The sequence below is a fragment of the Neophocaena asiaeorientalis genome, unplaced genomic scaffold (assembly GCF_003031525.2).
Source record: "Neophocaena asiaeorientalis asiaeorientalis breed wild unplaced genomic scaffold, Neophocaena_asiaeorientalis_V1.1 scaffold225, whole genome shotgun sequence".
Taxonomy (NCBI): domain Eukaryota; kingdom Metazoa; phylum Chordata; class Mammalia; order Artiodactyla; family Phocoenidae; genus Neophocaena; species Neophocaena asiaeorientalis.
In genome coordinates this window covers 2222451-2240194 of record NW_020172364.1, presented here as the reverse complement: position 1 = coordinate 2240194, position 17744 = coordinate 2222451, and the positions used below count along the sequence as shown (strand labels likewise).

General features: G+C 39.3%; 1 protein-coding gene across 2 annotated transcripts in view; it reads left to right on the top strand.

The window, feature by feature from the left end:
* The window catches only part of MCCC1 (methylcrotonyl-CoA carboxylase subunit 1), a 63202-nt gene extending 45943 nt beyond the window's left edge, over positions 1–17259 (top strand). For both annotated transcript variants that reach the window (XM_024768847.1, XM_024768857.1), the window contains 7 exons: positions 653–869; positions 3392–3478; positions 8859–8908; positions 11908–12045; positions 13567–13674; positions 16045–16116; positions 16904–17259. In XM_024768847.1, coding sequence (XP_024624615.1) covers positions 653–869; positions 3392–3478; positions 8859–8908; positions 11908–12045; positions 13567–13674; positions 16045–16116; positions 16904–17032 — 801 coding nt within the window. In that variant the 3' untranslated portion in view covers positions 17033–17259. The remainder of the gene's footprint in view (positions 1–652; positions 870–3391; positions 3479–8858; positions 8909–11907; positions 12046–13566; positions 13675–16044; positions 16117–16903) is intronic.
* The last annotated feature ends 485 nt before the right edge of the window (positions 17260–17744 follow it).

Below are 17744 nucleotides of genomic sequence, written 5' to 3'. Positions count from 1 at the left end.
TCACTGTGTTTTGTTCCTCACTGTGTCCACAGTATCCAGGTCAGGGCCTGGCACCTAAAAGGCATTCAGTAAATGGCTATAAAATAAATGAATGAATGGATGAATGAGTGAATGAATGAATGAACCCAAGGCTCAGATAGCAGTTTTGCCTGGGATCCTATTTATTGGGTGGATTTGGGTTAATTTTATACCTTTTTAAATTTTTATATCAGTGTGTCAAAGTTGGATTTTAGTGTTGGAAGGCAGCTCTTTTCAGGTCGTATAATCCTACCCATCCCCAGTGCAGCAATCTTACTCTGTGGTTTTCCTATTTCGTGGGTGTGTTCTGAGCAGCAAGTCTTCGATATCTTGCAAGTAAATCTTATTTAAGTTTCTTAACGTTTACTTGCTTTCCTAATCTGAGTCAATTAAACATCTCCACACTACCTACCCAACACCATTTCCTACATTGTCTTTATCATAGTAAATTATATAGTGTTGTGTGCAGATGTATAGTGATGGTGAAGTGGGTTTTTTCGTTTTATTTTGTTCTTTCTGAGGGTTATTCATAGTAGAAAATACTTAGTAGAAAGAGCAGATGCCATAGAAATGTTTTTCTGAATACGTTGTTTTCCCCACTCACTGGGGACATCGGCTTTTTTTTCCCCCTTAGATTGTTGGGCTGAACACCAACATTGACTTCCTCCTCAAACTGTCTGGCCACCCAGAGTTTGAAGCTGGGAACGTGCACACTGATTTCATCCCTCAGCACCGCAAAGAACTGTTGCCCCATCGGAAGACCACAGCCAAAGAATTTTTATGCCAGGCAGCTCTGGGGCTCATCCTCAAGGAGAAAGCTATGACTGATGTTTTCAAAATCCAGACACAAGGTATGGACTGCTTTTCTCTTTCTTCTGCTTATCAAGATTTTATGAATAATCATTGAACATGCTTTTCTTTTTTTTTTTGGCTGTGCCACACGGCTTATGAGATCTCAGTTCCCAACCAGGGATTGAACCCAGGCCACAGTAGTGAACGCCCAGAATCCTAACCACTAGGCCACCAGGGAACTCCCGCTTTTCTTTCTTTATGCCACTCCTACCTCCCTTTTCTTCTGTCAGTGATTGACACCTTCCTCTGCTAAAGTGTTTTTTAGTGTGAAGTAGAGCTCCTCACATAACATGGATGCGCCCATCAACACCCTTTAACCCATTAAATATAACTTAACTTATCACCTAACAGCGTAATGTAAAGAAGGAATTATTTTCAAGCAAACACAAGTTCTCCCCGCATCCCATGCTGATATCCCTTCCAACTTTTTTTTTTTAATTTATTTTTCATTTCCTTCCAACTTCTTTTATTCACCACTCCTTGTGGCCTACTTTGTTGTATCCTCTGCACCTGCAGCAACTTCCTTGGTCCTGGAGACTAAAGACAGAGCGCCAGAGATGCTCAGATTCCCTTGGGTTACCCATGATTTATTGTTGAGTTAGTTCCTCCTCTCTTTTTCTATTCTGTGATCAAATTTCTGACTAACTAGACACCTAGGTACTTCATTGTATCATAGAATCTGGGCATGGCGGGGGGTGCGGGGGTGGGGGGCGCCTATGAGAGATTCATCCTGGCTGCCACATGTGTGCATCCCTGCTTCAGCATCCCTGCTGAGTTGTTGCCCAGCCTCCTAACACCTCAGGAAGCTGGAAATTCATAATGAAAATTCGTTAGTTAATTACAGTTTCAGTCAGTTCTCCATTAAGAAGTTCTTCCCTCTAAATTGGCAAAATCTGAGCTCTCCCAAATTTGCTCCATGTTTCCTCAGGCTGTCTCTGATCTTTGGAGCAAACAGAAAAAAAAAATTTGAATCCATTTATCCCTTCATTATTATTAGGATTATTATTATAGGATCCTGTTATTGGGATCTTTAATTTCTAGATTCATTCAAGAAAGTTACATTGAAAGCTTAAAATATAAAACTATATTTGGAGATTTGTGCTCTGTCCTCATTTGGTCCTTTTACATTAAATAAATGCATCTATATCTGGCCATGGCGGGGGGTGCGGGGGTGGGGGGCGCCTATGAGAGATTCATCCTGGCTGCCACATGTGTGCATCCCTGCTTCAGCATCCCTGCTGAGTTGTTGCCCAGCCTCCTAACACGTCAGGAAAATTCGTTAGTTAATTACAGTTTCAGTCAGTTCTCCGTTAAGAAGTTCTTCCCTCTAAATTGGCAAAATCTGAGCTCTCCCAAATTTGCTCCATGTTTCCTCAGGCTGTCTCTGATCTTTGGAGCAAACAGAAAAAAAAAATTTGAATCCATTTATCCCTTCATTATTATTAGGATTATTATTATAGGATCCTGTTATTGGGATCTTTAATTTCTAGATTCATTCAAGAAAGTTACATTGAAAGCTTAAAATATAAAACTATATTTGGAGATTTGTGCTCTGTCCTCATTTGGTCCTTTTACATTAAATAAATGCATCTAACTATACCCCATCTGGTATTCCTAAGCCTGGACTTAGCATTTTTAGAATGGAGTGTCCTCTTACTCTCACTTTCCTTTTTAAAATTTATAACCAGCACAGTGAGGAGTTTCAGAATAAATTGCTTCAATTTAGCTACTCTGTAGCTCCTGGATATTGTCTAACAGAGGGTGAACACACAAATGTCTGGGGCGGACCAGTAACAGAGAAGAGTAAAAGAGGCCAGGTAAAAGAAAAATAGTGAGTGGTGAGGATTTGGGTGACCTGGAATGCATTTGTCCTGTCAAAAAAGTGACCACTGTGCAGTTTATGTAACCAGAGGATGAGAATTGAGGCTGCAAATATTCTGATTTTCAAGAGAAACTGGGATATTTTTCATATAAAATTTCCTGAGCCGTAAATGAAAGTGTCTAATTTAAATTTAAAGCAATGAGAGGGCTTCCCTGGTCGTCCAGTGGTTAAGAATCTGCCTTCCAATTCGGGGATATGGGTTCAATCCCTGGTCAGGGAACTAAGATCCCACATGCCACGGGGCAACTAAGCCCACGCACTGCAACTACCGAGCCCACGCACCACAACTAGAGAGCCCACATACTGCAACTACAGAACCTATGCACTCTGGAGCCCACGAGCCACAACTACTGAGCCCACGTGCTTTGGAGCCCACGTGCCACAGCTAGAGAGAAGCCCGCGTGCCGCAACGAAGGATCCCACGTGCCACCACTAAGACCCAAGGCAGGCAAAAATAAATAAATAAATATTTTAAAAAGAAGAAAATAGCTTTTAAAAAAACTTTTTTTAAAATAAATTTAAAGCAATGAATAGAACAAAGAAAACACATTTGAGCTGCTGATATAGGACCTCTACATTTTCTTTTGTTAGTAAGCTTGATGTTCATTAATTTGTTGTTGAATTTTAAATTTTTTCTAGATCAATACTCTCCTTTTGTATCCAGCAGTGGAAGAAGACTGAATATCTGTTATACCAGAAGCATGACTCTTAGGGATGGTAAAAACAGTAAGTAATGTTTTATTTAAAGAGGAATGTGCTTTGTAGAAATATAGCATATTTACCTGAAAAAAAAGGATTCAGTCTGGCCACTATCAATTACATTTTTTAAGATCCCTAGCCTAAACATTGGAAGGAAGCATGCTAAAATAATAGAATTGATTGGCTCTGGGTGGTAGAGTTAATGACTTTTTTTTTTTACACTTTTTCTATATTTGGTAAATATTTTTAAAATATGTCATAAAATGTACATAGCAAAATGACAAATGAAATATGACAAAACATTAGTGAGATTACCGTTGGATGGTAGGATTTGAAGCAGTCTTTTTTCCGCCCCTTCTTTGTACTTTATTTGCTTTGCAGTTTTTCTTCAGTGAGCATGTATGACTTTTAAAGAAGAAAAACAATAACCAAAACTACTCCAGGGAAGAAGGATTGCCCAATGCTCAGGCAGCGTTAATGAAGGGGAGTCACTGTTTTACCCACCTGTTGGTGGTGAAACTTAGGCATGGGAGGTGCAGTAAAACTTATTCAAGGCTAGTAAGTGGCAGAGCCAAGATTGATACCCAGTCTTTTTGACCTTGGCCCCTGTGCTATTTTCACCACTTTTCCAGTGGAAAATTGAGTTTTGATTGCAAACTAATTTGAATAGGCTCAGGAAGGGGCCTGATTTATTGTAACTTAAGTCAGGAAGGGCTGACACCTACACCAGAAGGTGGTTTATAAACTTATGGCTGGAACAGTGTACCAGAGGAACCAGAATCCTGTGATACCAGGTGGCTGTATCCCTCTTGCTGCAGAACAGTTTGCCTGGCAAGCCAGATGTACAGAGTCAGGGCTGGGAGGACTGGATGACCTTAAATGTGAGGTGTCAATGAACTGTGATAACTCCATTATCAGAATGTGCCTACCAGGTAGAACAGAATGCTCCTGCCAGCTCATCACAGCACCCTCTGCCCCAGACAGAGTGAGATTTTCTGTGCCTCAACTCTGTGTAGATATCCAGTCATTTACTAAAAGATTCTTTGTTCACAGAAGTTGATTGGGTTATAGCTCTTTAGGTATTTTTTCATTCTGAACCTAGATGGTCATTGCCCTAAGTGCCTTGAGTACATGGAAAGAAAGTTTGCAAACATCCCTTATAAAGTAGCATTCTGCAAATGGTCAAACTATCCATTTTATACTGGTGTATTTATTCATTTCGTCCTAAAAAGCAGCCTCCAAAATCTGGGAATATCTTACTCTAGAATCCTCTATGCTGAACACAAGTATCAGCAGCAAAGTTTCAGTGACCTCTTCAACCTAAATTAAACAGAAAAATCCCATGTGTGATTGTAATTCAGATGAGCCAACTGTGTTATTTGGCATGGATCTTCACTAAGGCTCTGAGCAGTGTTTTGAATTATGCCACATTTTGGGGGATTTTGTTCTTTTAATTTTTAAAGTAAATAAATATATAATTGAAAAGCCAATATGCATGCTGTTCACTACATCCTTTTGGTAGTATTTTTCAACAATAACCCAGGTCTGAATATAATAGCTTTCAGAATGTTATGGTGAGTCTCTAATATAATCAATCAGTAGTGACCATGGTTGAATAAGAGAGTGCTCCAAAGAGGAAGTCTAAGAGCCCAGAAGCATTTGTGAATCTAAAGTAGAACCAACTCCTAATGATCTCAGTAAGAACGACCCAGCATTTTAAATATTCAGGGCTTGAAAAATAATCTTCCTTTGTTACTATGGCCATGTTTCACAGAACCCTGCCCTACCCTCAATAATAATGGCTAAGATTTATTGAGTGTTTGGTATATATCAGACACTTTGTTAAGCACGTTCCATGGATTATTTCATTTGCATTTGCAGAATAGGCCAATGAGATCAGTGTTATTATTAGTATCAACTTTATAAATTGAGAACCATGTCTTAGATTAATAGTTTTCTTGAAGTCACACCAAAGCTAATTGGTGGAGCCAGAATTTGAACCCATGCTCCAGGGTACCTGTGCTTACCTAACACTGCACCATGCTAAACTTATATATTTTATTAAGTATGTAAGAGGATATTAAACATATATTAAATTTATAAGATGTTTAAGGTTCTCTTGTGGGGGTCAAGAGATACCTAGAGGAGGGAGGAACAAATTCAGTTACCCTATAATATATAAAAGAATTTAGAGTTTTCCTGGCAATGTCTTTACTATGATTTTTTAATTTTTAAAAAATTTTTTAATTTTATTTTTTTATTTTTGGCTGCATTGGGTCTTCGTTGCTGCGCACAGGCTTTCTCTAGTTGCGGCGAGCAGGGGCTACTCTTCGTTGTGGTGCGTGGGCTTCTCATTGCGGTGACTTCTCTTGTTGCAGAGCATGGGCTCTAGGTGTGCGGGCTTCAGTAGTTGCAGCATGTGGACTCAGTATTTGCGGCACTTGGGCCCTAGAGCGCAGAGGCTTCGGTAGTTGTGCGTGGGCTCAGTAGTTGCAGCGCGCAGACTCTACGGTGCGTGGGCTCAGTAATTGTAGCTCCTGGGCTCTAGAGCGCAGGCTCAGTAGTTGTGGCGCACAGGCTTAGGTGCTCTGCGGCATGTGGGATCTTCCCGGACCAGCAATCAAACCCGTGTCTCCTGCATTGGCAGGCGGATTCTTAACCACTGAGCCACCAGGGAAGTCCTTTACTATGATTCATTCGGCATTCATGTCAGTTAAATACTTTTCATATCTTATAAATTGAAAGAAAACTGATCCGGCATAATTGGATGTATTTTCTTATAAGAAAGTTTAAAGATACTGGTAAGATATATGGGAAAAGTTTCATTCATTCATACATTCAGTACAAAGTTTTTGAAAAAACAGATATTCTGAGTAATGTAAAGAGGAGAAAAAAAGATGTGAGAAATTTACCATTTGGCAAAGGAGAAGTGTATGTGTTGGCAAGACGGATGGTATAGTGGTTAATAATGCAGGCCCTGGAGTCAGACTGTATGGGTTGAATTCCGCTCCCCTCTTGTCTGTGACCCTTGGGCAAGTCACCCTCTCTAAGCATCTAGTGTCCTCGGCCGTAAATGGGGATGGTGATAGCAGTTACTTCCTTGGGTTGTTGAGTGTATTAAATGCGGCAGCACCTGTAAAGCACTTAGCTCATTAGCATTTAGCTCATTGAATGACCTAGAGCAAGCAGTCAATAAACAGTAGCTATCATCATCATTATTATTAAATTATCCCCTTGCTACTATGAAAAGAACGAAGTAGATACATATGTCACATGTTAATTTTTAAAAGTTGGTTGCAGAACAATATTATAACAATATCCTATTTTTATAAAAGAAAAATATAAATTTGTGCGTTTGAAAAAATCTAAAAGGATTCACACATAAAATGTTTAGTAGTAATACATCTGGGCAGTAGAGGGGACTTTTTAGTTTATGAACTTCAGTATTTAACTTTTGTGAATATTTTTATTTTTGCAATTTTTAAAAAATATTTTTTATTTTATTTATTTATTATTTTTGGCTGCATTGGGTCTTCATTGCTGCGCACGAGCTTTTCTCTACGTGTGGTGTGCGGGCTTCTCATTGCAGTGACTTGTTGCGGAGCGTGGGCTCCAGGCACATGGGCTTCAGTAGTTGTGGCACACAGGCTTAGTTGCTCCGCGGCATGTGGGATCTTCCTGGACCAGGGCTCGAACTGGTGTCCCCTCCATTGGCAGGCGGATTCTTAACCACTGTGCCACCAGGGAAGTCCTATTTTTGCAATTTTTAAAAACAACTGATAAAGAGAAAAATCACTGTCGTATAAAACTGGATGAGGGGAGAATCATAATGGTGTTTTATATGCCGAAGTCTTAATGTTCAGAGGAGAGAGAATTCATTCCACCTAGACAGACTCCTCCCAAGGACAGTGAGTGAGCGTGATGTGTCAGTTGGTGTGGCTGAGGACCAGCAAAGTGTGAAGGAGGAGCATGAGCAAAGAGGCACAATTGTGGGCAAGGCTAGAGGCATATATGGAGAATATTAATTGGCCCATTTTTTCCATTTGTTTGGAACACAGGGCTATGTAGAAGAATAGTGGAAAACAAGACTGGGAGTTTGGTGCCTTCCATACCAGGCCAAGTATTTTGAATGTGGTGGGGACATGCTAGGCAGCATCAGCTGGAACGGTTGAGAGAGGAAGCAGGAAGTTTTGGAAGGACCTCTTTGGAGGTAGCTAGGCCAGAAGCTGTGGGACTGAATCAGAGTAGAGCGATGGGAATGGACAGGAGGAAGTGTAGAGGACAGGTCCTCCAGGGGAAGAATTTGGCAGCTTTGTGGTGACTCTTGGAGGTGGAAAGCAAAGGAGGAGAAGGCAAGAATGATAGGTTATAAACCTGGATGACGAGAAAAATGGTGTCAGTCATGGAGCTCACAGGTCAGGAGGGAAGGCAGGCGGAGTGGGGAGATGATTTGTTGGCTCCACCATGTTTATTTTAAATTGCCAATGGAGGATCCTGCTAGGAGTGACTAATTAGAGTTCTGGAGAAGGAAGGTCAAGGCTGGAAACAGATTTGAGCTGGCAGCATCAAGACGCTGATTGATGTGTCAGGAGTAGATGAAATGACTTTGGTCTGCATTCTCTACCCCACGAAATTTCCATCTCCTAGGATAGTCTTTAACCTATTCTGTAGTCACATAATGATATAACTATATTGTATATTATATTTGTATAGTCTGCACTTTCACATTTATTTATTTTTAAAAATTTTTTTATTTTTTTGCGGTACGCGGGCCTCTCACTGCTGTGGCCTCTCCCGTTGCGGAGCACAGGCTCCGGACGCGCAGGCTCAGCGGCCATGGCTCACGGGCCTAGCCGCTCCGCGGCATGAGGGATCCTCCCGGACTGGGGCATGAACCCGTGTCCCCTGCATCGGCAGGCGGACTCCCAACCACTGCGCCACCAGGGAAGCCCTCACATTTATTTAATCATTTACATTCTCATACCCAGTTGATGGGTCAGAATGGATCAGAAAAGCAAGATTTTAAATGACTTGGTCAAGATCACAGAGGTGATCTTGCCACAGATGGCAAATTTGGGTCTTAAGCCAGAACTTCTCTTTCCCAATTACTTACATTTTCTACTATGACACTATGGCCTTTCTTGTTGACGGGAAAGTATCTGAAATATCCTATAAACTTAAAAGAGCTAAAACTCCAGTTTTAAAAAAGAAAAGTTTGGAATACACCTTTATTGAAACCTGTCTGATTTTTACATTTTTTTAATCTTTATTGTCAGAGAGTTAAAAGATGTTGATATCCCTAACAACTAGTTATCCTTAGGTTGAAAGTGATGTTTTCAGAATCTCAGTTACTGAATAAATGAATGTCTTCTAATTTTTCTTCAATTTCCCCCCTTTCTCCATAAAGATGTAACCATAGCTGTAACATATAACCGTGATGGGTCACATAGCATGCAGGTAAGCCTTTTTGGTTTTGTTCTGCAGCTCAGAGCTGAATCTGATCTCTGTCATACTAAGTAGAGTATTTTTTAACTCTCTACTTTCTCTTAAGCCATTGATTATTATGACTATAATTAGGAGAATGTCATGAGCTTTTATTTCAGACCAATTTGGAGAAATTACCCCCTATACAGTTTCTGATTATTTATTCAGTTTGTCTGTAGGGTTCCTTAAGAATAAAAGATTGGTAAAAAAAAATAATAATAATAATAGTTTTGAATCAGACACGTAATAAGCCCCTAAATTATGTGAATGTATTTATATCTAAAGTAGTAGTTCTCAAATTTTTTGGTCTCAAGACCTCTGTACACTCTTAAAAGTTATTGAGACTCCCCTAAGAGCTTTTGTTTGTATCAGTTACATCTATTAATATTTACCATTTAGAAAATTACACTGAGAAAAAAATTATTATTCTTTTAATGTACGTTTTTAAAATGTACATAAAATATAATTTACCATTTTTCAGTGTACAATTTAGTGACATTAAATACATTTACATTGTTGTGCAACCACCATCCATCTGCAGAACTTTTCTCCTCTTCCAAAACTGAAACTCTGTACCCATTAAACAGTAAGAGCCCACTCCCACTTCTCCACCTACCCCTCCTCCAGCAATCACTGTTCCACTTTCTGTCTCTGTGGATTTAACTACTCTAGGTACCTCATATAAGTGGAATCATTCAGCGTTCCTCCTTTTGTAATTGGCTTATTTCACTTAGCATAATGTCTTTGAGGTCCTTCTGTTGTTGTAGCGTATGTCCAAATTCCCTTCCTTTTTAAGGCTGAAGAGGTCCTTCTGTTGTTGTAGCATATGTCCAAATTCCCTTCCTGTTTTAAGGCTGAATAATATTCCATTGTATGTATATGCCACACTTTATTTATCATCTTTCAATGGACACTTGGGTTGCTTCCACCTTTTGCCTATCGTGAATAATGCTGCTATGAACATCGGTATACAAATATCTCTTTGAGACCCTGATTTCAGTTCTTTTAGGCATATACCCAAAGAAGTAGAATTGCTGGGTCATATGGTAATTTTCTTTTTAATTTTGGGGGGAACTACCATACTTTTTTCCATAGTGTCTGTACCATTTTACATTCCCACCAACAGTGCACAAAGGATCCAATTTCTCCACATCCTGCCTTGCCAACAGTTATATCCTGGTGGGTTTTTTTGTTTTGTTGTTGTTGTTTTTCTTTTTTTTAAGAAACCATCCTCAGGTGTGGAAGTAGTATCTGACTGTGGTTTTGATTATTCATTTCCAAAATGACTAATGATGTTAAGCATCTTTTCGTATGCTGTTTGGCTATTTGTTTATCTTCTTTAAAGAAATGTCTATTCAAATTATTTGCCTTATTTTAAAAACCGGGTTGGGTTTTTTGTTGAGTTGCAGGATAAACGGAGAAAAGTTTATTACAAGCACACATTCCATTAGCCAACAGAGCAATAACATTATCACGTGTCCTGCAATCTCTAGAAAATTCCACTGTATACTTGAGAAAATGAGGGTAAAAAAAGACAAATAACATTATGTTATTATGAAATTGTTTGACTTTGTGGAACTCCTAAAGGGGTTTTGGGGACCCCAAGGGATCCACAGGTCATACTTTCAGAATCTCTAGTCAAAATTTTTATGATAGACCTCAATTTTTAAAAGTCCATTATACGGGCAAAATGAAATGCTAAAAGGGTTAAAAAACAATATGAGAACTCAACCAAATTCCTATAGTGAGTATATATTCAGAGAATAGAATAAATCATTTTTAGTACGAGCTAAGAGATTTCAAATCCTGCAAAATGAATTTATCAATGATGTGCTTTAGGTTACCCAACGCTTTGAGACACATTGGTTTTCTTTCTCTGAGATTCAGACAAATGATGGGAAATCTACTTACTTTAGTATGTGAGAGTTGCAATTCATATTGGTACCTCTGGTTTAGGAACCCCTTCTCATCCCTTGGTAAATGGTAAATTAAATTGCAGATTTGTTCTAATCTGCTCATGGAACTACATTCACGAACTTAGAATGTGCTTCTGTAGATCTTTAAACAAAACTGTTCCCAATCTAACCTTTATGTCCTGAGAATTCCACAAACATTCAAATGGCTGTTTTAGTAGGTTACAAAGCAGAGAAAAATGTCATATTTTTTAACTTAGGATAGATGAGAACCATGTATAAATACTGCAGTGTGACCTATTTCACTTTAGCCTACATAATATATTTGAAAAGAATAGCCACAGGACTCTGACACTAACATGGGAATTGAAATGAAAAATAAAGAAAGAAGATTTAAATGAATTTTCTGTGTGTAAGGGAAATCTTTTTCTTGGTTGTGTATATGAGAAAACATCCTTTTAAACAGAAAGGTTTCATGTCCTTTTGTCAGCTTCCTTGGAAGGTTAAGTGTGAAATCTGTTCTTCGGTACCCTCTCTCTCAGAGTAAGAAAATTGTGGTCAATCTCCAGCTAATTTATCTTCTTAAATCATAACTGAAACCCATGAATTGGATCTACATGTTGGTAAAATCTATCTAATTATGGGGTTCTGGCTTTTTTCGTTACTAGCTTTGGCACAGTAAAACTAAATTTGAATTTGGGTACTCAGAAATGAGTACTATTATGTAATATACTCAACTGAATTTTAATAATTTTGCTTACTTTGATCTGTATTTCTATTTCACTTTTTTTATTGCTCTTCTTAAATGAACCTTTTTCTGTAGCAGTATGGTGCTATAGATATGTTCTATAACTTTTGTTTTCCTTTTAATTATCTTACTGCTGTTTCTTTCTAGAGTATTTTGTGTGAATCTTAGGAGGAAATTTCCTACATGACTTTTAAAAAAACATTTTACCTATTACCTTTTGAAACTTACTAGTAAAGAATTGATTTTGATTTTAATTCTGTAGGGTTGTTCATTTATTTTATTTTAAGGATCTTATTTTTCTGTTTTTTCAGATTGAAGATAAAACTTTCCATGTCCTTGGTGATCTTTGCAGTGAGGGAGACTGCACTTACCTGAAATCTTCTGTTAATGGAGTTGCTAGTAAAACTAAGCTGGTTATCCTGGAAAACACTATTTACCTATTTTCCATGGTAGTGTCTTTTCTTTATAATAACACTGTTGTGGGGGCTTCCCTGGTGGCGCAGTGGTTGAGAGTCCGCCTGCCAATGCAGGGGACACGGGTTCGTGCCCCAGTCCGGGAGGATCCCATATGCCGCGGAGCAGCTGGGCCCATGAGCCACGGCCGCTGAGCCTGCGCATCCGGAGCCTGTGCTCCGCAACGGGAGAGGCCACAACAGTGAGAGGCCCGCGTACTGCAAAAAAAATTAATAATAATAATAATATAATAACACTGTTGTGGAGATTGGGAGAAATTGCTTGACCAGAGGTATTCCACTGAGATAGTAGAAAGATCCTGCTTCCTTCTCTCACTGCTGTGACCTTTTCTCTGTCTCCCTTTCACTCTGTTTCTTTGTCACATTTCCACCTTCTCTATTTCTCCATTCATCCCTTTTGTCCTCACAGATTCTCTCTGACAGACACATATCCATTTCTTCCTTTAATTCTCAAACACCCTTACCCCCTTCTTGTCAGAGCGAATCTCCCTGCTCAGGGGGCAGTGTTCTCTCAGGGATTTGAGGCCTTAAAACTTCCCCCAATCACCATCCTCCTAGCACTGGGAATCCTGGGGACTTGACCATTGCGGGAGGAGTCTGTGGACCAGAGATACTCCTTATGGGGGAGGTGGGTGGGGTTAGTGGTGGTCTCGTGGCAGCCAAAGGATGGTTGGGGTAGGCTTGGCATGGATTTGGTTAGGAGCTTGTTAGGAGACCTTGGTGTTCTGCATGGGCGAAGAAAGGGAATGGATTATCAGGTATACTGTGGCCTCTTCAGAGTCTTCTCACATTTGGGAACCATCTTCCAGACCACAGTCCTTTGTGATGAGATGCCTTTAGTATTCCAGTAATTAAACTACATATTTGGAGTCAAGGTTGGTCTCATTTTACCAGGCATTTCTTGCCATAGTCAATGTGCTAGAACAATATGATGGCAGAGGCCGTAGAGTGGAGTGGTGAAGAGCATGAGTTCTGGAGTATGAAGCTACTTGGGTTCAAATCCTGGCCCTACCAGCATCTGCTTGACCTTGAGCAAGTTAAACTCTAGGCTTCAGTTCTCCCATCTATGAACAGAAATAAATAAATAACAGTACCCAACTCATAAGGTTGTTGGGACCATCAATGACATTATATATTCATATAGTTGTTAAGAGTTCCTGGCTTAGACTAAGCACCTTATAGTGGGGTTGCTACTAAAAATGGCTTCCAGACAGTGGCTGTCTTTTACCAACAGTTATATCCTTTAATTCTTTTAATCCCCTGTGAGGCATGTATGCCATTACTTCTTTACAGTGGGAAACCAAGACTGAGGGGTTTAGTAATTTGCTCAAGGTACAAAGCTAAATTAGAACCCTGGTATTAAAGATGACTGATATTTAACAAATAGTTTGAAAATAATCATCACCTCAGGTCTATTAGTAAAACTATAGTGATCTTAATTTCATTTCTGATTTATGTTATAAATATATACCCCATAAATATCATTTCTATTTATAGGATGGAAGTATTCAGATTGGCATTCCAGTCCCCAGATACTTGTCTTCAGTGAGCTCAGAAGGAACCCAAGGAGGTGCCATAGCTCCTATGACTGGAACTGTTGAAAAGGTAATGATGTGAACGTATGTAGAATGATGTACAATAAGTCCTAATAAATGTCTTTGTTGAACTTTGTTGTATATATTCTTTTTCCCCCTCTCTAAATCTTGCTCATAGGAAAGCATCCATTTCAAGAAAACAAGAGGATCTATTATAGATTCAAGTTCTATATTACAGTGAAAATACCATTTACCTAATTTTTTTTTTTCATGGCTGTGTTGGGTCTTCGTTGCTGCGCGCAGGCTTTCTCTAGTTGCAGCGAGCAGGGGCTACTCTTTGTTGCGGCGCACAGGCTTCTCATTGCAGTGGCTTCTCTTGTACGGAGCACGGGCTCTAGGCACGCGGGCTTCAGTAGTTGCAGCACACGGGCTCAGTAGTTGCGGCTTGCGGGCCCTAGAGCACGCGGGCTTCACTAGATGATGCGCGCGGGCTTGGTAGTTGTGACTCCCGGGCTCTAGAGCGCAGGCTCAGTAGTTGTGGCACACAGGCTTAGTTGCTCTGTGGCATGTGGGATCTTCCCGGACCAGGGATCAAACCGTGTCCCCTGCATTGGCAGGCGGATTCTTAACCACTGTGCCACCAGGGAAGTCCCCATTTGCCTAATTTATGATAAAGACTCTTCTTTGAAGTGGGAATTTCCATCAAAGTACAAATAATCAAGGTTGTCTTTATATGATTAAAATGACACATTCACCAAGCATTATCCAAAATTTGAAAGGTATTGGTGAAGAACAATGTGGTTTGGTGTTGAATGCCGCATATATTCAGAGTTGAGATCTTCCAATGGTGGTAGATCAGTAGTCGCCTTTTATATACTTACATATAGTAGAGTCCCCTTAAATGTATTTAAGTCATAAAAATTCAAATGTATGTTCTTGGTACCCATAAATAAAAGAAGAAAACAATGATTTACATAGTGTGAGTGATTTCACCCACCATTCCTGTCTGGAAATATTTGCCCCAGAAGGGCAACAGACTTGAGGGACTTGGACCTGCCTTTTGCTCATTCATTCTCAGTTCCCACAGGCCTCTTGTAATATGGGCATCCCTACTCAGGGTGTACTTTTAAACATGCACTTTTTTCCCCCATAACTGACCTAAACCCAGATCATTGATTTCATTGAACGCTACTAAAGTTATCACCCAGCATTGGGTGATTGTGGGGCTCTCAGACATGTTTCTCGTTTTTCACAGTTTTGACTGTACACATTGACTTCAGAACCTAACTCTACTGTGTGATGTTTCTGAAAACTACTTGATAACCATGTTAACCAAGAAGACAGTAAAACCATGTGGGATATATGAGTTCATTTATACTTGAAAAAAGGAAAATAGAGATATTTTTCTGTGTTGCCAGTAAGTTTAATTCTTTCACATGAAGATTGTCTATGCATTTACTACACAAGGCCCTAAAGACTTGAAACACTATCCTAAACAACCTAAAAACTAGAAAACCAGGCAAGACCCTCCACCCTGCCTGTCGTGAAAACATTTAAGTGTAGTACAGGCATACAGCAGAGAGATTGCAGGTTTGGTTCCAGACCACCACAGCACAGCAAGTCACATGAATTTCTTGGTTTCCCGGTGCATATAAAAGTTATGTTTATTCTACACTGTAGCCTGTTAAGTGTGCGATAGCAGTATGTCTTTTTAAAAAATGTACATACCTTGATTAAAAAATACTTAGATATATGTATAGCCGAATCACTTTGCTGTACGCCTGAAACTAACACAACATTGTAATCAACTGCACTCCAATATAAAATAAAAATTTTTTTAAAACCGGCATTGCTAAAACATGCTAACCATCATCAGAACCCTCAGAGAGTCATAATCCTTTTACTCATAGAGGGTTTGAAATTTTGCAAGAATTACCAAAATGTGACACAGAGGCACAAAGTGAGCAAATGCTGTGGGAAAAATGGCGCCCATAGACTTTCTTGATGAAGAGTTGCCACAAACCTTCAGTTTCTTAAAAAGAAAAAAAAGAGAGCAATATCTGTGAGGCACAATAAATGTGAAGAGCAATGAAATGAGGTGTACCTGTAGTCAGTCCTTCCCCGTTGGTGATATGTCTTGTCTGTGTATTCATGAAAACACAAAAGGATCTTGAAATACATTAAGTGTATTCATCTGATTCAAGGAAAACTCAGTGGGTTAGGGGGCAGGGATGGGTAGCTAAGGAGTGCCCCCCACTGACAACAGTGCCCGCAATGCCAGACTGACCTATGGGTCTCTGATTTGTGCCAGTATGTTTGTCTTTGGCAGACAAGACGACCACATAGACACATACTTCTGCTGTGTACACTTATATACCAACTCTGTGGACCACAAAGGACCTCTGTTTTTAAATATTAACCTGTCACTCTGACTCTCTAGGTGTTTGTGAAAGCTGGAGACAAAGTAAAAGCTGGAGATTCTTTGATGGTTATGATCGCCATGAAGATGGAGGTAAGTGAAATCATGGGTTCACTTGCCAAATAAACTATGGGAGCTATCAGTCCCAATCATTCTTTTGTCTTATTTTGTAAATTAAGACTATTTTAAATATTAAGAACCATGGATTGATGAAGCATTAACTGCAGGAAACCGAACCAAACCATCCTTCTCTTACATTTTCATTTTAATTTTGTGAGATTGTGCCTGTCATTTGTGATTCTGAAATTATCAATAGCTTAGAGTCAGGCAGTAACCCAACAGAATATTAGCTACTGGTATTTTCTAAGGCCATACCTAGGATGCCAGATATCAGTATCAAAGTGAAAACCTCAGTCAAGTTAAATTAGCTGTTTAGGTTTTTAGATGGTTAGAAATTGTAGGCCATTGGTTCTGAGCCCTGGTCACAAATTGCACTGGGGAAGCTTTTTGCAAAAGTACCTCCCAGACCAGTTGAACTGGGATTTCCTGTAGGGGAGCCCAAGGATCAGTAGTTTTTAAAAGCTTCCCAGGTGAGAGTCTACTGTGAAGCTTGAGCTGAGAATTACTAGCTAATTCAGAGCTTCCCAATTATTGACCAGGTGCATCAAGGTAGTGATTCTTCTCAATCCGCAAGCGCACCATAAAACTGTCATTATTTTCTCTGTGTGCTGTGATATGAGAAAGGTCGGGAAGCACTGATACATGACAAAACATCAAAATAATTGGCTTCATTTTTCACTTTTCGTGTTTCTTGACTTGGTGTGTGCTCAACCCTCATTAGCATCACAGCCATTGTTTGTCATGCCTTTTGTCTTTGCAGCATACCATAAAGGCTCCAAAGGACGGCACTATCAAGAAAGTGTTCTACAAAGAAGGTTCTCAGGCCAACAGACATGCTCCTTTAGTCGAGTTTGAGGAGGAAGAATCTGACAAAAGGGAAGCAGAATAAACTCCATTAAATAAGCGGCCAATTAAGCAGCCTCTTAAGTGTAGTATCTCTACACCAAAATGGGAAAGTGCCTTCCTGCTTTTCTCGGGGTCTGATGACCAGCACTTTTACTAAATGATTGTGTGATTGCGCTTAAAACCGTTTCGTATTTAAGAATCATGTACTTGGGTCACAAATACAATAAATTATCTCCGAATATTTCATACTAATAAAATTATACTTTTTTATTGGGAGACAATATAGTTTGTTTCTGCCTCAAATTTTATACAATGTAGTGCTTTTAGGAAGGTGAGCAGCAACTTGATCAAAGGAGAACAACTGAAAAAGAAAAGGTCATTTAACTAAATGAATTATTTCCTAGTCACAGTCATGATGAAAATGGACAGTAACATATTTCAGAGACAGATGCCATAGCACTAAACCTAAGAGTTTTTTGCCAAAGAGTAACTTCTTAGGTAGTTTAAACACATGAATGCTATTTGTTTCTTGTTTTTGTGATTGGAAAGTTTCTATCTAGACTGCCTCTGCCTTTATTGCACTTTCTAAGCTTGTATAAATATATATACACACACATGCTTTTGTGTATATGTATTTTATACACCTACATATTATATATTTAAATTGTATGCTAGAACATATTTTTTCTAGAAATACACTTTCAGTCCCCTGCATTTTCAGGTATCCACTGAAGTGTTAAATATTTGTTGAACTG